This window comes from Festucalex cinctus, chromosome 21 (assembly GCF_051991245.1).
Source record: "Festucalex cinctus isolate MCC-2025b chromosome 21, RoL_Fcin_1.0, whole genome shotgun sequence".
Lineage (NCBI taxonomy): Eukaryota > Metazoa > Chordata > Actinopteri > Syngnathiformes > Syngnathidae > Festucalex > Festucalex cinctus.
Window position 1 is genome coordinate 3,358,021 of NC_135431.1, and position 21,617 is coordinate 3,379,637.

Below are 21,617 nucleotides of genomic sequence, written 5' to 3' on the forward strand. Positions count from 1 at the left end.
GAGGGGACTGTATCGCACGCAAGAACAGCACGACGAGGACTTTCAGTTAAGAGCGATGATCGTTAGAAATTGGATCCCACACGGTGTCGATTGTGAACTCCACAATTGTCAATTGGCCTTGTACCAGTGCTTGGAGCATGATACTAGACAGGAATACCTAAGCCACATTATCTGTCCTAAAGGGATCAGTGTCGTGTTTTGGTTCTGTGGGGTTGGGATTTAGTTTTCTTTTGGTGGTTTTTGGGTGTGTTTGTCTGTGGTTGGTGTTTTTGTCATGTATTCCTGGTTTCTTCCCTTGTCTCGTTCTGTCTAACCACCAGGTGTGCCTCTTTAGGTGATTGGTGTTAGTGTATTTAGTCTGTTGTGTTTTTTTGGGTCATGCTGGGTGTCTCGTCTACTAAGATTTGTGCTGTGTTGTCAAGCTACAGTCAGTCCCCGTTAAGGCAAGTGCGGTCCAGTCACGTCAAGTCCAGTCACGTCAAGTCAAGTCACGTCAAGTCAAGTCCAGTCATGTCCAGTTTTGTCACGTCAAGTCCAGTCATGTCCAGTTCTGTCACGTCAAGTCAAGTCAAGTCCAATTCTGTCATGTCAAGTCACGTCCAGTTCTGTCATGTCAAGTCACGTCCAGTTCTGTCATGTCAAGTCACGTCCAGATCTGTCACGTCCAGTTCCGTCACGTCCAGTTCCGTCACGTCCAGTTCTGTCACGTCCAGTTCCGTCACGCCCAATTCCATCACGTACAGTTTTGCCAAGTCTAGTCGAAGTCTTTGTTTTCCTGCCCACTTGTCAATAAATCACTCTAGGTTACTCATTTCCTCTGTCTGATCATTCTCCTCACATTTGGGTCCACAGCTCTCACTCCACCTCGAAATCTGAACAATCAGAGCCTTTCGGGCAGGCTTGCTGTACTTGTTCTTATTTGCGGTAGTGACGGTTGCCCTCACACGGTCTGGTACTAAAATGACATTGAGGACTGGATCTGGCCCGGGGAGGACCTTGAGCTTGACACCCCTTTTAACCCTCCTCTTACACTGCTGCCACTCGGCCTTGTTGCTCTGGATCATGATGCAGAGCTGCAGCACCAGCTGGGGAGCGCTCTCCAGGAAGGTCTCCAGCAGTCGCAGCATGTTGACGTCGGCGTACTCGTACATCATGGCCCAGTAGAAGCGCCGCTGGTTCTCCTTCTGCCGGTGGCTCTGGACGCCCAAGTACATGGTGCGGATGTACCTGTGTGGAGACAAACGCAAGCCATCGGGGTCACTCCAACGTGATGGCGTCCGTTCACATTCAAAATAATCAATAAATACACAACGGAACCTCGGCTTTCATTTGGCCTACTTTTTGTGTGATTGTACGATGATTTGTACGATGAAGGGGCGCCTAAACGCTCAATGATTGACTGAGTAGAATTTGTGGAATTATGATCTGTAGCTGCAGGCTGTGAACGACACTGTATGCCGAGGTAAAGCACTGATATTCTGTGACATTTTCACTGGGACTGGTAAATGTCAGATGGAATCAGCAACCCCCCCGCACCACCAATTCTGCTCTCTAATGACATGCCATAGAGACCTTACGTGGGCCTGTTGTCTCCATCCACTAAATTCCATTAGCCTCAGTGTGTTCCACTGCTGCGTAGCGCCGCACGTGTCTGACACAGTTAAGTGTAGTCGTCCCTGATGATTAGCACTAGCAAAAGCCTTTCCGTGTACTTGTGGTATGCGAGAAGCGCAAGTGAGAACACCGTTCCTGAAGGATTAATGAAAAGACGACATTGAAGTCATAGCATTACACTGAGGATCGGCACCAGTTTTTCCCCTCAGGATAAGCTAAATTTCAGTGATTAGCTGTAGTATGACTGTAGTAAGAAGAGTAAGAGGAGGTGATTATGATTGGAATCTTCTACAGCTACGCGGCTACTTGTGTGTGCAGGCGCAATTGCGCTAAAGCGTGTGTGCAGCTCCAATAGGTCAAAACTAGCAAGATGTGCAAACAGAAAACTAGCATATTAGCAAGGTAGTAGCGATAGCCTATCCTTTGTAAAAACATAATACAGGGAGTCCTCGAGTTAAGGCGCGCTCGACCTAAGGCATTTTTTCGGCTTTACAACGGTTACACCCGGTCCACCATTTTGGCTCCGTCCGCCATTTTGGCTCCTCATCCGCCATATATCCCGCAGTGTTTTCCCCTCGTCCGCTATTTAGCCATTAGCTAGTGCTAGCGCTTGTACACTTGTGGGAGTATCTTTGGCGTTTTCGCCCTTTTTTCCCCACATTAGCCTCCCCCCTTCTTTTCCATCCACCTCTAAGCACTAAAGGTAATGACAGTTTCTTATTTTATTTTGATGTAACTATTGAATTTAATGGGGAAATTCGCTAGCGTAGGAACGCAACTCCGACGTAACTCGAGGACTCACATTTTTGTTCAACCTGAAAATGGGGTTCTATAGTTTAAAACCTTGACATGATAAGAGAAAAACTGGGATCAGTTTTGGATTCCGCACCCAAAAATTTGTTTAAAAACAGCTGTCAGACCTAATTCAACGAAAACTTGTAGTATTATTAGAAAAAGTCATCATATGATGAGACCAAAGATGTAAAATGGCAATAAAATAGTAATTTTATGAGATATATAATATAATATATATATATATATATATATATGATAACATGATGAGAAAAATCTATTGTTTTATTTAATTTGCGCTGTTTTTTTAAGGACATTTTATTTTGGGACTAAAATTAATTTATCATTTGGTTCACCACGTGGTCTAAGTTGTTTTTTTTGTTGTTTTTTTCCCTTCATTTTTGTTGCGACATTTGTTACTTTTATGTGATTAAGTCGTTAACAGTTTATTGTTTGGGATTTGCATTCTAATTATTCTGTCTGTAAACGTGGCAATTTTATTAGAATAAAGTCATAATTTATGGTGAAATAATGTAGTCAGGCCGTATCCTTGTCTTAAAAAAAAAAAAAAAAAAAAAAAGTGCTTTGGAAAATTATATCGATTTTCGGGGGTATTTTGCTATTCTGTAATATCAGGATAAAACTGTACTTTCAAGATCTATAAAAAAAAAAAAAAAAAAAAAAAAAGGTGCGATATAACAGGGGCACGAATGACGAACCGCGATATAGCAGGGGTACGCCGTACAGTGGAACACTTTCAACACTGCCAGAAAAATCAAGACTCACTCCATCACACGCGCTCGTTCACACCCCCGCTGTGTCTCTTCCCAAAACAAATGGCTGCCTGCACATATTTCGACACACGCGCACACACACATGCTGACTTGTCAGCTTTTGGCAAAAAGGGGATTTCCTTGGATGCGGTCGTCGTCCCCCCCACCCCCTTGGCGCCGCCCCTCCCGCTCGCCCGCCCGCCGTCTCGCCCGCTCTTCCGTGGAGCGCCTCATGAATTATTTGTGGCGCGATTGTAGCCGTTTGCTCGCGGCTCGTTAAATCGCCGCTCTGCGTGTGTGTGTGTGTGCGTGCGTGCGTGTAACAGCTCGGTGCTCCAAGCTCAGCCGTCTGCTGTCGAGACACCGGCGAGCATCATCAGCATCATCATCACGACACCTCCGCGGACACAAGCGCTGTCTGCGATGCCAGCAGCAGGGCGGTAACAGGAACCGCGCTTTACACATGCATCTAAATAATAATAATAATAATATGAACAACGAAACTTGATAGAACTTAGCAGTACCGCATTGTGGCGATATCGCCTTCAAATACTTAGTGTGAGTGATTTCTCCTTGCGAGTGTTTTCATTTTCGCATTGGGTAACAATTGATTCTGCTCCACTGTAGTATCTGTGACTTTGAAGGTGTGTGGCTTTAAAAGGCGGGGTCTAGACTGGTGAGTAACGTGGGGACTCAACGAATGAGAGTGTAGAAAACTGGCCGGTTATAGGCCTGGCTGTCATCTGGCTAACTGTTAAAACCATTTTCACACTGCGCTCGCTCAGTGTGAGTCACACGAATGACTGGTTTCCAGCGTGCCCATATTTGGAAGTAGCTGAAGTAGCAGCCGACCAGAAAGTTAAAATGGAGATTTTGTTAGATGTATCTTTCTTGCAGATAATAATAAGAGTAGACCGAAACAATTGGTTTTGCATCTTCTTATTAGTTTTTTTTTTTGTTTATTACATCTAAAATGATTCAAGTTATTCGACCAATCGTTGCAGCCAGGTCTGGACTGCCACAAAAAAAATTGGCCCTGGCATTTTGACTTAGACCCACCGGCCCGGCCCAACTCCTGCCTAACATGTAGTTCTGCCACTGATGTTTCAGTTTGCGATCTATATTCAAACTGGATTAATGGATTAATTATCCCTCTCAATTGTGGCCAGTGTCTATGGGGATAAAATGTAGGAAAATAATTGTTAAAAGGCACTGCATTGCCCCCAAAAGAGGCCGGCCCACCAGGCATCTGCCCTCTACGCCAGATGGCTAGTCCGGCTCTGGTTGCAGCCTTATTTTGACTGATTGTCCCGTTGAAAAAATAAAAATAAAAAATAGCAGGGAAAAAAAAAAAGTCATCACTGTGCTTCTGTTGACAAGCTTTCACATCACTAATAAATTCACAAATTCCTAACCGACTTCACGCGCGACGTGAAAGGCAACACGCGCAAGCCCCGAGGCTTTGTGAATAAACGCTGCGCGTTAAACGGAAGCGCCGCCATCAGCAACGACTGCAGACATCGGCAGTCGCCTCGGGGCTTGAACCGCCTTCCCTGCTGGGATGAGCGAGCGGAACTTACGCAAGCCGGATATCTCTTTTTCCGACTACGTTTGCTGGTAATGCGCTACAATCTCCCAAAAGGTCGTCAATGAAACGCTCCTCAAGAGCAGGAAGATCCTTTTACTTGTCCGACAGGAAGCAAAATCAACCCGTGTGGAAACTCACAGTAAACTGTCAAAATAGTAGACTTGACCTTAGACAGCTGGTCTAAGTTGTGGCGCCCATTCACACATTTGTTGCCGCTTCATGTTTGTTCAAACAGCAGCTGTTTCTATATTATAATGACAACATATATGCTAATTTCTGTTAGCTAGCCTATTGCCTTTTCACATTACATGTTAGCATCAGCTCCATTGTACTAAGCCGAACCCTGCAGCTTCCGAGGCGCTAAATCGGGACAGGGCGTTAAGACCTAACAGTGTCAAATCCCGCCTTTGTGGCTCAGCGCGTGTCCTTTTTTAATAGTAGCGCCGTTCCTCCATCAGATACGTCTTCATCCTCCCTATGGCGGCGATTAGACCAGAGCTGACACGCTGGCTGAACCCGGCGGCAAATCCCACACAAGTCGGGGCCCGCAACACGCAAAGCGCACGACGATCTGCGACCGCTGCTGGATGGATGGATGGATGGATGGATGGATGGGGGGAGGGGAAGGTTTCTTATTTTTAATGAAAATAACATAAAGAAAAATAAAAGTAAAATAAAATATATAATAAAGATAAATGTAATTCAATAAATAAATGTAAATAAAAGGGGCAATTGAAAAAGATGGGTTTGTATTAACAAATATGAAAAAAAAATCAATAAAAACCTAGACAAAAGTACAAAAATAATTGTGAAAAATACTATATAACAAATTCATTTAAAAAAAAAAGAAAAAAATATATAAGCACAAATTCTGCATCATCAACCACAGGTTTTAGGAAATGCAGGTTATTAAAAAAATAAATAAATACGTAGTTGTAAAATTAAAAAGGTATGAAAAGCAAAAAAGGTGGGCTATTATTACAAGTACAAAATAAACCAAAATAATAATAAGTAACATTCATATAGATAGATAGATAGATCTATATTTTGAATCTATAATTTGATTTATACTACAGCACTCATTCTGCAACACTACGAACGTAAATTTTTTTTAAGAGGTGGGTTACTATCATAATTATTTACAAGTAAATAAAACAATTTAAGGTAAAGAAAAGGGTAAAAAAAAAAAAAAGTAAGAAAATGCAGAAGCATACGTCCCCAGCGGAGGCTGAGTAGCTCCAAACTTCAATGATAATATTCTAGATATTTCTATTCATTTATTTATTTATTTATTTATTTATTTAAAAAGAGCTAACTGAACCCCCTGGATTGGACCAGCTCGTCTCACAATCTTACGAGCAGCTACACAGAACGCTCAATATGTTGTTGTTGTTCCCCCCCCCCCCCCCCCCCTTCTCCTCGGAGCCACTCATTTGTTACCATTAGCAACCACTCTCAGGTAGCCACTCGGGGAGCCGTGCGACCACGTGACGGCCAATTGAAACAAGGCCTCGGCCTCCGCGGGGCCCCTCGTGCTGCTTGCTATCTCGCCACACCGCCGTATCGACTCGGAAGACAAAAGCCGAGGGAGAAAAACGTCTCCGGCTGATCTGAGAATGCAGATTGTCATCGTTGATGAAAAACACGCATCTGACAAGGACACTCAAAAAAAAATAAAGAAAAAAAAAACAATCCCTCTAAAAAGGAGCTATTGATCATTACAAGCTATCACGGGCAACGGGTCAACGCTGTCCAATATCCACACGAGTAATTCAATCAAGGACAAGCTTAATTAAATGACTGATTTCATATGAGCCCAGCGCAGCTCTCATCAGCACTTTCAACGCAGTACAGACAAAGTCGACTCGGAAAAAGACGATACAGAACCAAAGAAGACATTCAGTCAACCCTTGAAACATAACTGAGGATTGATTTGACTCACATGAACTTATTACACGTAGCTTCAACATGTCAACCATACGACAGGGATTTACAATTAAATATCCCACAAGGCCACACCCAAGTGTCTTGTTGTTATGCCAACACATAGCATAACAAAGATTGTTTTGGAGTACATAAACTTACTACCAGTGGCTTTAATACAGCCTACATTAACATTACAGGGTGTAAAACAGTATAAACCAGTGCCTGGTTGTTATGCTAATACATATCTTTAAGTAGGATTGTTTTGACTAACTTTTACACATAACCTTTGATATATACGTCACACGTAATATGTATAGAAAATACGGATGTAAAACTGTATAAAATGTCCCACAATGCCACATACCAAGCCGTTTGATTGTTATGCCAACAAATCACAATACATCAATGATTGTTATGACTAATATTATTTAAAATACTACATGCAGCTTTAATATGTCACACATACAACACTTTAGTCTTGCTCATGCATACATTGGAAAAAGGGATGTAAAATTATATGAAGTGTCCTGCAAATCCACGTGTCCAAGTGCCTGATTGTTATGCCATCACGTAGCCTTAGAAGTGTTTGTACTGACATAAGCCAACTATGTAGAAAATTGGGATGTAAAACTCATTAAATTGTCCCACAGGCCAACATGGTCAGGCGTCTGATTGTTATGCCCACATAGCTTTAAGAGGAATGTTTTGATTCACATAAACGTGCTTGCTTCACATAGCCTTGGCATAACAAATATATATATATTTTTTTTAAAATTATAACAAATTACTTTCTATGGTCAGGTGTCTGATTGTTATGCCCAAATAGCTTTGAGAGGAATGTTTTGATTCACGTAAACGTGCTTGCTTCACATAGCCTTGACATAACAATTTTTTTTTAAATTATAACAAATTACTTTCCATGGTCAGGTGTCTGATTGTTATGCCCAAATAGCTTTAAGAGGAATGTTTTGATTCACATAAACGTGCTTGCTTCACATAGCCTTGACATAATTTTTTTTTTAATTATAGCAAATTACTTTCCATGGTCAGGTGTCTGATTGTTATGCCCAAATAGCTTTAAGAGGAATGTTTTGATTCACATAAACGTGCTTGCTTCACATAGCCTTGACATAATTTTTTTTTTAATTATAGCAAATTACTTTCCATGGTCAGGTGTCTGATTGTTATGCCCAAATAGCTTTAAGAGAAATGTTTTGATTCACATAAACGTGCTTGCTTCACATAGCCTTGACATAATTTTTTTTTTAATTATAACAAATTACTTTCCATGGTCAGGTGTCTGATTGTTATGCCCAAATAGCTTTAAGAGGAATGTTTTGATTCACATAAACGTGCTTGCTTCACATAGCCTTGACATAACAATTTTTTTTTTAAATTATAACAAATTACTTTCTAATGATGACACTAAACTAGTGACAGATTGTGGCACATCAAGGATCTACTTTCGCAAGAGCTATTTTGTGGGATCTCTGAGTGAATAAAGTGCAACAGTGCTAGTTCTTCAAATTGTGTTATTGCAGCAAAAAGCAGGAAGATGCCAGAGCCTCTCCGAAAGGCTCCGCCTTTGCTCTTTTGGAGCAAAACAGTCAGGGACAGCCAGGAGTGAAATCTTTCCCTTCATGCTCCGGTTTGGCGGTTGCGCTTCCACCACGGGAGGAAGGAGCAGATTATGTGGCGGATTAAGAAGAAAAGGCTTTTGACCCAGTTGCTTTTCAAAGAGAGCATGACCAAGAAAAAAAAGAAGAAGAAAGTGCATGAGAGCAGGCTTGTAGTTGTTGTTCACAAGCAACATATTTCTTCTTACATGTTTTGGTTTTTTTTAATGGTCTTTTTTACAAATAAGTGCAAGTTAAGAGTTTTTCCAGTTGCTTCGTCGTAGCTTGGTCAAATGTTTGGTTTGTGTTGTGAGCCAAAATTTGTACCCTGAGCTCAATCAATAAGTGAGACATTTTCAGACGCTTTCTTAACTTCACATGCTGCTTCACTAATTCCATCAAAACTACACACAAATAAACAAGATCGGGATCAAACACAAGGCTGTTTTTTTTTTTGTTTGTTTGTTTTTTTCAACACAAGTGCCTTTTTCAAAAGACAAAGAAAGAAATTGTTTTTGTTCCACTTGCCAAGGAAGTTCATCAAAGATTCAAGACTTTCAGATCCATTGCTTCTTTCTGCTTTGGTTCGTCTTGAAATTTGGGATTTCTTGCCTCCATTGAAATGAATCGAAATGTTCTGACTGTAAACTATTATATTTAGTTTAGTTTAGGTTTAAATAAAAATAGCCCCCTATAACATTATACTTTGTAGTAACAGAGTAAATACATGACCTAATGTAAACAATTAAACAGCTTGTTTTTCACGATTTAAAACTCCAATCAAATTCATTGTGCCGCTCCTTTCTGGTGTGCCCAAGTTGGCCACCGGGGGCAGTATAATACAATCATACAAATGAAGAAGAGATTCACATCTACTGACTCAGCAAGATGCTGTAAAATGAGACCTTTTTCCATCGAGGATAACGAAAGGTTCTAAAACCGTCACTACTGATGCTAATCTTTAGCATGTCAATGCTGTTTTCTATTGTAAGTTAGCATTAAGCTAGTGGGATCATGATTTGATGCTCCAATCAAATTCATTGCGCCGCTCCTTTTTGTTGTGCCCACGTTGGCCACCGGGGGCAGTATAATACAATCACACAGACACAAATGAAGAAGAGATTCACATCTACTGACTCAGCAAGATGCTGTAAAATGAGACCTTTTTCCATCGAGGATAACGAAAGGTTCTTAAACCGTCACTACTGATGCTAATCATTAGCATGTCTATGCTGTTTTCTATTGTAAGTTAACATGAAGCTAGTGGCATCATGATTTGATGCTCCAATCAAATTCATTGCGCCGCTCCTTTCTGTTGTGCCCACGTTGGCCACCGGGGGCAGTATAATACAATCATACAGACACAAATGAAGAAGAGATTCACATCTACTGACTCAGCAAGAGGCTATAAAACGAGACCTTTTTCCATCGAGGATAACGAAAGGTTCTTAAACCGCCATTACTGATGCTAATCATTAGCATGTCAATGCTATTTTCTATCGTAAGTCAACATTAAGCTAGCGGGATCATGATTGGCTGTTTGAAATACACAATGTGTCTATTATCGTTGTTTTAATGTTTAGTTAGTTAGTGTGCGTGCCTCGCTTGCAGTTTGGGCGCGCGTTTATTTCTTTCCCAAGGCCTGGCGATAAGACGGGAACGGAGTGGCGAGAGCCAAGTCAGCACACCACGACGAGGAGGAGGAGGAGGAAGAGGAGGAGGCGGCAGATAAGCGGTAAAGGGTGCGACTCGGCAAAAGTGACAGTGTGATGTAGTGACAGTGGAAGCGGACGAGAGAGGAGGAGGAGAAGACGGCGGTAGTCGCTCACAAAAAAAGAGACCTAGGGAGGATGAGGGGGGGGGGGAGTGAGGGTGGGGGGGGGGGGGGGGGGTTCATGGCGAGGGGGGAGTAGGTAAACTAATCACTGAGCACGCAATGCAATTTTCTGGCTCTGTGCCTCGCACTCGGCTTCCTCCCACCACGCCGCATCACGTCTTGGGGGCCTCGTCGTCGTCTTCTTACTATTCCGCTCACAAACGCCGTCTCTCCCCGCTCCATCTATCAGGCCGTACCATTTCTCCGCCGCCCCCTTCGCATCCCTCTTTTTTTTAATACAGCCGTCCCCTCCGGCTCCACCCGAATGGATCGAGCCACCGAAGTGTTCCGATGCGAATGATGATCGCGTTGCAGCAGCCAGTGAGAAAGCAAAAGCCAAATCCGCCGTTTAAAGCTTTTTATTCCGTGATCCTCGATATCCCACCTTAAGGTCCATGTACTGGTACGATTGTAAGATAATTCAGTGCATTGGGAGGAGTCACATATTCTAGTTAACAAGATGTCAACGAGTGTCCGACTAGTATACCAAAGTCATCACACCCAAGCATATAAAACAACCGAACTATATAACCCTCGATCGGTTGTTTTCACGTGTGGCGTATTGCGTTAGCTCTGTTGCTACACAGATGTAGCATCCAACAACAGTAGCTTTGTGCTTCCCTCTCCAGGCATAACTAATCACACCACGCATAAAACAACTGTTAAAACTTATTTGCTCACAAAAACGTATAAATACGTTCTAATACGTTTTTTGTTTTTTTTTAATGCTAGAGCACACACAAAGGCTTTGATGCAGCATCCCAACTGCAAAGAACAGTTGAAGAAATGGTAGTTATTACACAAACGGCCAGCAGGTGGCAGCAGAGTATAAGAGTATAATCAAAAAATCCTAAATGATGAAACTTAGCTATATTCAAATGTTAATTTCTGCAAAATGGAAACAGATAGAAATATACTTTGTTTTCCTGATGAAAGAAGAGACTTTAATCTTTCTTTTGGTATTTTCCATGTTTTTATAGCCATAGAACACAATATTCTGTGGGCTTTGCAAAATCAGTCAAAATTGCGTAAAACAGCCAGGAGTGAAGGGGATTGCTTCTGTGAAAATGGCTGTGAGTGAATGAGTTAAGCGTTGTTCGATTAGTCATGCCTGGAGAGTGGGATGCGTGGATGACGTACTCGTACTGCCAGATATTTTCAATGGTATTTATCCACTGGACATTCGTGTTCTATTGTTTTTTATTTATTTATTTAATTGTTTGTTTTTTTCACATAAAACGTGTATTGTAGAAAAATATCAGAGAAAATTGCCATTTCATGTTATTTAAAGGAGAATGACTACATCGGGCTATAAATCGTTATTGGGATTAAAAGAAAATTTGTCCATAATGGGATGGAAGTTTTTTGTCCATATCACACAGCAGAAACATCTTTTGTATGATATATCACAATAATGCCATTACTGATACCATCTATCATTTGCATCATTTCATTGCCTCACCCAGTGAGAACACAACAAGATCGGCTCATTGGAAAACATCAATAACGGAAGTGGAATCGTGAAACTCATCAATTTGCATCCCTGAATGACCTTAAAGTAGTGAGAACAAAGCGCATACTCGCGCATGGGCCTCATGCTGTGCGCTGGATTTTGGAAAATATCACATGAAAGCTCCAACGGCTGTTCACGGGCGCGTCGGTCGAGACGAGCGTTTGATAGCTGGAGCCTGCCCGCCTGTCTCGCTATTTTGCAGCGCCTTGGTGATGATGATAGATGCTCGCAGCAGACATGCAAATCGAGGAGGCGGCGCCCCTCACACACACACGCAAGCCTGTGGTCCTCTGATATAATAATAGCAATAAACGGGCACTCACACCCCCCCCCCCCTTTTTTTTTTTAAATGGGTATCAAATTTTGATGGCATGATTCACCCGGACATTAATTAAATGACGTAGCAGAGTCGCTCATCTGTCTTAAGATTACGATTGGAGCTTGTTTAAATTAAATGAAGACATTTTTAAAAAATGGAGGATGTTGTCAACATATGAGCCAAAATATTCAATGTACTGTTGAATTTCGGGCATGGGTACTTGAGACATTTTCATGCGTCTTGTCATGAGCAACATGACCACAAAATTTTGTGCCAATTGACAAAACCGTCGCCCACTTTTGGGGATCATTGATCCCAAACCGAACAAATAATTCTGTCCTAGTGTGGTCACGTCTGATGAAATTCTGAGAGTATGTTTGTGGGCTGTGGGCGGAACTTTTCATTGGTGCTTCTTTTGTCAATATAGGAAAAAAAGAAAAAAGAAATTTTGTGTTACCCACCTGTTCTGGACACCTGCTTCAGATTGAGACAAATTTGAAGGGAATTCATCAAAATAAGAGCCATGGAATTCACTCAAAATGGCTGCTTCAAAACCAAAATGGCTGACTTCCTGTTCAATATTATACAGTGGTTCTTGAGAATTATTTTGTGCATCCTATTTTGCATTTTATGATCTGGAATTTTTAATGTAGTTGGTTTGTTAAAGCATCTTGTAAATACTTGTTTTTAAAAGGTGCCATACAAATGAAGTTTATCTTGTGTCGATTGAGAAACTGGTGAAACTCAGTGATCATTTTTTTCTACCTTGTACCTTTGATAAAAACAACTTAATTCTAATTCTAATTGAGTGTTTCCCTTTTTTTTTTAGGATAACTACTTCAGTTCAGGGCCCATTTTGGACAAATTACATCGTCAAAATCCAAAATTTGCTCAAAATGGCCGACCTCCCCTACAATATCATGCAGGGTCCTTGAAGATTTTACACGTGAGTCCCCCCTAATTTCATATTGATGCAATGTCTGGGGCTTGAATTTCCAGGGGGCGCTACTGAGCCAATTTTGGCAGATTAAGTTCCAGACCCGCTTGAAATCCATCAATTTACACCAAGACATACATGCTTGAAAAAAAATACATTTTGGGGCAAGTTGAGACCCCAGCAAAAGACATGATTAATCAGAAGAAGAAGAAGAAGAAGCAACAATTTTCAAGATCGATTAGATTCCTAGTAACGAAAGTGGTCACGATACTGTTTAAGGATGGCAAGACCTGCGAGACGATTGTCAAACATCATTAAGAAGACAGGAGCGTCACCCCCCCCCCCCCCCCCCAACCCCCCCTTACCCACATACACTTTGACACGCAGTATAAGTCAGCCCATCCATCATCATTGACGCCTTGTCACCGTGGAGGCTCCGAGCGACACGCTTGATAACGCAACACAGCCTTTAGCGTGGAATTTAACCATTCAGACTTCCACTAAGAACACACACAAAAAAAAGGGGGCGGAGTCACACTAAAATCACACCAAACATTTTCCGGTTAATTTTCTGTTTCATTTAATTTCATTAACAAAAATATGTTTTCAAGTTTCGTCAGATTGTCATATTTATTGACCAGGTATGTAAACACAACAGAAGAAGACAGTACAGGAAGCCTGTTGGTTCGCTAGTTAGTGCCCCAAGTTTTTTTTTTTTTTTTTTAAACATTAAAAAGAAAGAAGACAGAATGAAGCAGAGAGCAAAAAAGAAAGGGTGTGACAACACAGAAAAAAAACAACTAGTGTCCTGTAATATAACTAAGGATGTAACGATATCCAAACGATACGATACGATATTATCACAATATGACGGTCACGATATGATAATTATCACAATATTGTTGGGAGGTTGGCGATGCCAAAAATGTTGCGATATTGTAAAAAAAAAAAAAAAAAAAAAAAAAAAGAGCTTATACTAATATATATATACTTAATACTGAGGCACTTACATGCTAATGCTAGCTCACATTGACTTCCTCCACATATTGACTCTGTTCACAAGAATATTGTGTTCTGCTTCATCTGACCATTAGCGCGGATTTTAAACATGCCTTGTGAAAATTAAACTGCACTCAAAAACTAGCCACCAGAGGGTGCTAGAACTGAAAGGTTTTTTTTAGCAGTTGTGCTGCTTTTAATATCGTGACATGATGATGACGATATATTGTGGCAGTTTTAAAATTACAATATCACGATATTGCCGTTATTGTTACATACCTAGTAATAATAATAATACTTGCTGGTAAGTCAAAGTATTACAATACAAACCATAGAAAGTCTTTTTTTTTTTTTCCTAAGCTGTCCCCTGAGCCAAACAAGTGCACAGCATTCACCAGCCTTTCGTGCGACACTTGAAAGCCCGACAAAACGAGACTTTCGCGCATCAAGCCTCATCGGTTGCATCATGCGCCGCGAGTGTAACGCGTCGTCACGCTGCGTCACCGCCGCTGGGGGAAATCCGGATCCCGGCGCTGACCCGAGGGGGATCCGCTGACACACAAAACCGACGCGCGAGCTCAAAACGCGACGCTCGACGAGGAAGAACGGCGGCACGCGTCTGGAGATGAAGCGGGGGTTCGCTCAGGTCACGCGCAGTTCACGCCGCAGTGGGGGTACTAAAAAAAAAAAAAAAAATGATGCAGGAGCAATAAGGAGGCGTTGCCAAGGTAACCGTGCCTTTGCCGGGGCCAAAAAGGGACGACGGGCGGGCTGCGGGAATTCTGTCGATGGGGCCGAATGGATTGTTGTCGATTTGTCGCAGTCGTCAAGCAGCAGTTGAAGGACCTTCACAATCTTTCGTTCCCATTCAAAATTTGCCTTTTTTTAAATCATCTTTTCCCATTGAAATGAATAAAAATGTTATTAAATCCAACAAAACTGGATTTTTATGTATTTAATGAGAAGAAAATAGCACTTGATATTGTACTTGACATAATTCAACAGAATGTCAAGAATTAAACTTTTTTGTTTTTTATGCTTTTGCTTTTTTTTTTTTTTTTTTGGTGTGCATGTCCAGGCCACCAGGGGGCAGTATAATATCAGCATGTGGATATACTGTACGTGGAGAAAGAGAGAAGACGTGAAAACTCCTCCTCATATGAGCATTGTGATATTTGTCTACATTAGCCATTAGCATGTTAGTTGTGTTAGCATTAAGCTAGCAGACTTTAAAGGCCGATTTCAAAACACAACGTGAAACTCCCTTTATGTTTGGTCTGACAGTAAATTTCCACTGGGAGTGCCAACAAAGAGCTCGAAAACCGTGGAAGTCATATCTCAAATCATGACAATATTATATTGATGTAATGATATCCAAACATCACAGTACGATATTATCACGATATGAAGGTCATGATACGATCATTATCACAATATTGTGGGGAGTTTGGCGATACAAAAAAAGGTCACAATATTGTAAAAAAAAATGAGCTCATACTAAAATAATAATAATAATAATAATAATAATAATAATAATAAACTTAATATTGAGGCAGCTCCATGCTAATGCTAGCTATATTGACTCTGCTCACAAGCATCTGACCATTCGCGCGGATTTTAAACATAGAAGGGCCAAAACATGCCTTGTGAAAATTAAACTGCACTAAAAAACTAGCCACCAGAGGGTGCTATAACTGCACTAATGGAAATCAACCTGACTTTTTTTTTTTTTAAAGATGTGCAGCTTTTGCAGATGGTTTTTTTATACAGTCCAATATTGCTGAGTGTTGTTTTTCTTCTAAAAAAAAAAAAACATGTTACAAGAAAGAAAATCCAACTCAAACTCAAAGTACAGCTGTAATAGTAATAAGCATGTTTTTTGGGAGTAGAGGATACTAACATGGCGGAGAACGAGTACATTTCAGGTCTAATGGAAGCGTTAAGAGCGGATGGCTCGACCGCAACGCCGCGCTTTAACGGCGGCGGGCCGAGAGCGCCGGCGCGTCCCCCCCGGGGGCAGGCTAAGTGGTGGTAACCGGACTCCGACATGTTGCAGTCGGGGAAAATGTGATGAATTGGGAAGCACGGCGAGGGATGTAATGTAAGCGGCGCTGAGCCAAGGCGTCCATTTCATTGACCAAACGCGCCTACTCAGACCCGGACCGACGTTAAAGTACGTATTAGCGGAAAATATTCAATTACGAGACGTGCGGGTGACGCATATTTAGTCACATTTAGGGGCGTGAATTGCCTAGTACCTGACGATTTGGATCACGTTTCATAGGTCACGATTCAATTCGATACCGATTAATCCCAGTACGAAGTCGACTGTTGCAATTTTTTTTTACTCAGGTTTTACTCAGGTTTGAACAGCATTGAAATAAACTATTAAGGCTTAATGATCCATTTATATAACATTCTTCCATGCTTAAGTCAAGTCAAGTCAAGTCATTTTTATTTATATCAGTTTGAACTTTGAACCCTAACCCTAAGTAAGACGTTTTGTTGAATTTTTTTCCATCAAAAATGAATGTTTAAAAATTGATTTGGCCGCCTACTGAATCGATTCGAGAATTGCGCCCTGTAATATCGTGATATATTGCTGAAGCAATTTTTTTTTAACACCTCTAGTTACATTGTTTTGTTTTCTTCCATTAATCCTTCATTCATTTCCTGCTTCATAATCACTCCAAAGGCATTTTTTTTCCATATACAAGTTTAAAATAATTGTTCCTCAAAACATGGACATCACATTTCCCTATAGAAATTAATGAAAATGCCATTAATTCGTTCCCGGCGACGCCCATAATAAAATAATAATAATAATAATGATAATAATAACAATAAATCACATTTATGTTGCAAACAAAAAATTTTGTTCAATGGTTTTACATAAGTGCAACTTCTGGTGTGTGCGATTAGGCCACCAGGTGGCAGGATAATTTAATTATGCAGACACAAAAATAGAAGACTTTCACTACTACTCCAAGTGACTCAGTAACTGCAGTAATGTTAGTCATTTTTCACAGAGGATAAATAATATATCACAGTGAGGACAATGGACATCTGTAAATAATTAAACGCTCACAATAATTGGCTTAAAAGAAAAAATGCATTCACATTATATTTGTTAGCCTGTCTATGTTGTTTCCCATTATGTGTTAGCATTAAGCTAAGTATGTTTGTTATCGCTACAAGCGTAATTCTCTGTCTGTTTACTATGACAGAAAATAATTAGCCAAACGACAACCCGTATCTCAAAAACACTTAAGTCAGGTGAGGAGAATCTCTGTGGTGTAAGACACACCCGACAGGCAACTTTAATTAACCCTGGCCCGAACGAACGCATCATTTCCTGCCGGAGGAAGGAGCGTAAAAGTAGGACAGCGAGAGCGACGACGTGACCCGGTCTCGCAAGGACGACGCCGGCAGCTGTTTTTACTCCACTGTCCTCGCGGGGATGGCGATGGCGGTCGGGACCTTACTAATGCGCTGCTTCACCTTCCAGGAAGAGGAAGAGGAGGAGGAGGAGGAAGATTGTGTGCAGTGTCGTAAATTCAATGGCGGGCGGTGCATTTGCTCCTTCTTGTGTTTGATTGTTATGACGACTCTGAAGCACATTCATTGCTCAGATAATTTTTTTTGCTCGTGATGGCCGCCGCTTGAATCCACGTGGCCGCACGCGTCCCGCAAAAAAAAAGAAAAAAAAGTGTGACACTGTGATGATAATCATGTGTTGAGTAGCGAGTCCGCGGGGCGAGCGCCGAGCTTTCTCCTTTTGATAGCTGCCATGTGCATCCGTCATCGTGCGCGTCGGGCCTCGGACGGCTGATAAGACGGACGCGTTTGAAGAATCGGTGAAGGCCCTGTCGCCGCTAAATGCAACACAAATCCGTGACCACACACAGTGACCACTACTAGCTGCTGTTACTACAGTACAACCGCTACTACTCATTAGTGACCTCTACTATTATTACTTGTAAATAATAATTGCTGCAACTAACATTTCTATTTACTAATCTGACCACAACAATTACACTAGTACTGACTACTCCTACTACTATTAGATTTAGTACCTGCTACAACCACTACTACTATTACTCTAAAGACCTCCTACAACTACCAGAAATACTTCTAACTACAAGTTAATGCTCCTATGACTACTACGAGGAGTTACTACCACAACCACTATTACTATCTACTGTGACCACTCCAGATACTACTTATTATTACAAAAAAACAACAACAATGACTACTTGCTACACCACCACCATTATTACTAGTACTACCGACCATGACCGCAACTACTTTCCAGTACTCATTACTAAAACTATTACTTAGCAGTACAAAAACAACTCCTAAGTGACTATTGTTAGTACTGCAACTACTACAAATTGAGAGTATACACGACTGCAATCACTACTAACTAGTAGTGACTACTTCTATTACTGGTACTACTACTACCACCACTACTACTACAATCGCTACTGTGACTACCATGACTACTACCAGTAATGACTACCCACTAGTGACCACTACTAGTTCCCACTACAATTACTGTAACTAAAACTATTAGTACTATGAACACAACCCCTAATAGTGACTACTACTACTACTACTACCACTACTACAACCACAACTATTAACTACTATTGACGACTTACACAGTAAAATCTGTAGAGTAAATTTGCTTCTAAGAGTAAATTTGACTATTTAAAGTGGGACCAAATACTCTGTTTTAGAGTAGGCTAATATTTACACTTGGAAGAGAGTAAAACAAAGAACTCAATGGTTGAAGAACAATCTTCATCTTCAGAGAAAGCCCCATTACCACCTGAGCTATGCCCCTCCTACTGTTTGCTTATATCCAAAAGATGCCCAAAACATTTTGAATTTGTTCCTCAACCCTTGAATGACTTTTATTTTATTTTTTTCCAATTCTTTATCTTACTGTCATCCAAGTGTAAATATTACCCTAAAACTGAGTCTATTTGGTCCCACTCTAAATAGAGTCAAATTTACTCTACGGAATTTACTGTAACTACAAACAACACTACTAACGAGTAGTGACTAGTCATACTATGACTGTATGTAAATAATAACAAACAATGTAAATAATAACTATTAAATGGCAAGAAATCATAATAAAATTCGCACAGCTCGTTAAACTAAAATAATCAAATGTGATGTTTCCATAAAGTGGCGAGCATGAGTCAACGTCGGCCATCTGTTCTGATGAACCCACGCACCAACGAGGCGCCTGATTGGTCAACCACAACGGCAAACATGTTTACAACGTTTTGCACACGGCATCATTTATGGAGCGCAGAAAGCTGTGAATTTCTACGCCCTTATAAAAAATGTTTACAGCAGAAAAGTCCAAATAATCCATACAAGCAACTTTTACACGTCCAATAAATCCCGGGGAAATAATGACGTGTTTTTCTTGAGCGTTATTTTGCACACCTAAACATCTGCGAGAGGATAATGAGCCAGTTTGGAGCGCGAGGTCTCCTCCCTAAATTTGTGAGCGGGCTGCATCAAATAGCTCTGACACACTTTCATCAAAGGCTTGCGCACGAGCGTGAGAGACGGGAGAGAAATTGCCTCTGAAAGGTCCACTTACTTGACTAAAGTAGGCCTGCAAGCGCTGCAAAGCACAAACAGCACAAATGCAGGCAGGAAATGGATGCAGGTCGGAAAGGGAAGCAAAAAAAAATAAAAATAACAGGAGAGAAAAAAAAAAAAACATCTTTGATGGGAAGCTAAATACGCTCATAGGCCACTTCATTAGGTTCAAACTAATCGAATGGGATAGCACACAAGAGCTGGCAATAATACATCATTAAAATAATAAAATATATCATTTATTATTGTCAATTATTTTTTTATTGTGTGTTTAAACAAAGGCCATAACTATGACTTACAAAAGTCTGCTAGCTTAATGCTAACATAATGTGACGGGGTAACAAAACTAGCATTTTGCTAAACCCATTTTTTTTTTAAGTGAACGTGCCTTTCTAGTTGTAATTCTTTATACATTCCTTCGTACAAACTGCTGAGTTCACATTTCTTCCGAGGCTCGCCATTTCTTGGCCGAGCGCAAAGACGGCATTGCCTTCAAACGGTCCTATTGAACCACGCGCATCAAAGCTTTGAAGAAGCCCGCGGAGCGAGCGCATGCTCGCTAGCGGCTGGTCAATAAGTCATTAGGCGAGGCTTCGCTAGCCCACGCTCACCTTGGGAGGATGGAAGTCGCCACAACGCTAATTGTCAGCGGCAAAAACAAGATGGAGGGATGGGTCTGGTCGCTACGCGGCAGAAGTGCCGTTGAAGTAAAGTAGAGGGAGTCATGTCACCCCAGAGCAGCCAATCGGAGCTGGAGGCAAGTCCGGTGATACTTATGTCGCTTTTGGCTAGCTAGCAACAAGCTTGTGGCTAGCTAGCCACAAGCTTGGCTAGCTAGCAACAAGCTGAGTCAGTAGTCAACAATGGCGGCAATTAAGCTATTGTTTTGACAAGTATCGATCTCACCAAGAAATGACACGGAAAGACGTAAGTCATGCTAATTGCTAAGCTAACGTAAGATTAGCCATGTTAAATCCGACCGTATCCAAGTGAGCATCAAAACAGCAGGAAAATTGTTAAGAATTAGAAAGTTGCTCCTCAAATGAAATCACTGATAAGCAAAACTGTTCTACATAAACAAAAAGTTATTTTGGAGCCTTGGGAGTGCCTACGGTGCAGTTAAAGAAGAGTATACAGTTCAACTGAAAGTAGCACAAGATACAGCTCTTTTCCCTTCACAAGTGGGCATTAAAAACACACCAGGGCAAAGCTTTCCGAGCCAAACGCAGAACAAAAGAATCCGTCTGCCGATGTCGGGTAAGTGGCGGCAGTGCGGTGGCCTGCTGGGCGCCGTCTCAGGATGACAAGACGGGTGACGGGTTTCATAAAGCTCCACACTTGGACCTCGGCAGGAGGCCTTTGAGCTGACAAAAGGCTGCTATGGCAACAACATGCCAGAGTGGCAAGTAACATCGGAAACAAGTAAGTACATTATTGGGATTGTTGGAAGAAAACTCTGTTCTTCTTGGATAGTATTTTGTTTTTTTAACAGATGCTGTTTCTAGTTCCTAGCCCACATGTGTTGTTTTAAATCGTTTATACCTCCAAACAAAAACAACAGAATAAAGTTACTTTGTTGTCAACTGGATGAAGAAAGCTCCACAGCTCCATAAAGCAGAACAAGTACAGGAGTTTTGCATAGTCACTAGTTGCTAGGAAGAATTCATGGGGGATGATTATTTGTGCCCCCAAGATCAACTTAAATTAAGAGAAATGACACACAAGGCAGTTGAAACGAGCTCAAACTTGAGGATGAATGTAGATAAATCAAATCACTTGGCTAATTTTTCCTAATTAATTTCATCGCCTGTTACCAGGCAGAATTTAGAAGGGCAACACCCTTTCTGCCCCCAATCCTAATTAAGGAAACGGAAACTGGTATGTACTAGATACAGTGAGAATGTGTTCCCCTTGCAACTCGAGGTAGACGGCTCAACTGCCCCATAGAGCAAAGGAAGTAAAGAAGTTTGCAGAGTCACTTTGCACAACAATCAGGCTAAAATATATGACTTCTTAACTCTTTCATTCCCAGCCAT

The 21,617-nt window shown here is 41.2% G+C and overlaps 1 protein-coding gene across 2 annotated transcripts in view; it reads right to left on the reverse strand.

Annotated features, from left to right (window-relative positions):
- xkr6b (XK, Kell blood group complex subunit-related family, member 6b) overlaps positions 1–21,617 on the reverse strand; it is a 43,053-nt gene that overhangs the window by 6,485 nt on the left and 14,951 nt on the right. For both annotated transcript variants that reach the window (XM_077511183.1, XM_077511184.1), the window contains exon 2: positions 1,031–1,227. In XM_077511183.1, the coding sequence (XP_077367309.1) occupies positions 1,031–1,227 (197 nt within the window). The remainder of the gene's footprint in view (positions 1–1,030; positions 1,228–21,617) is intronic.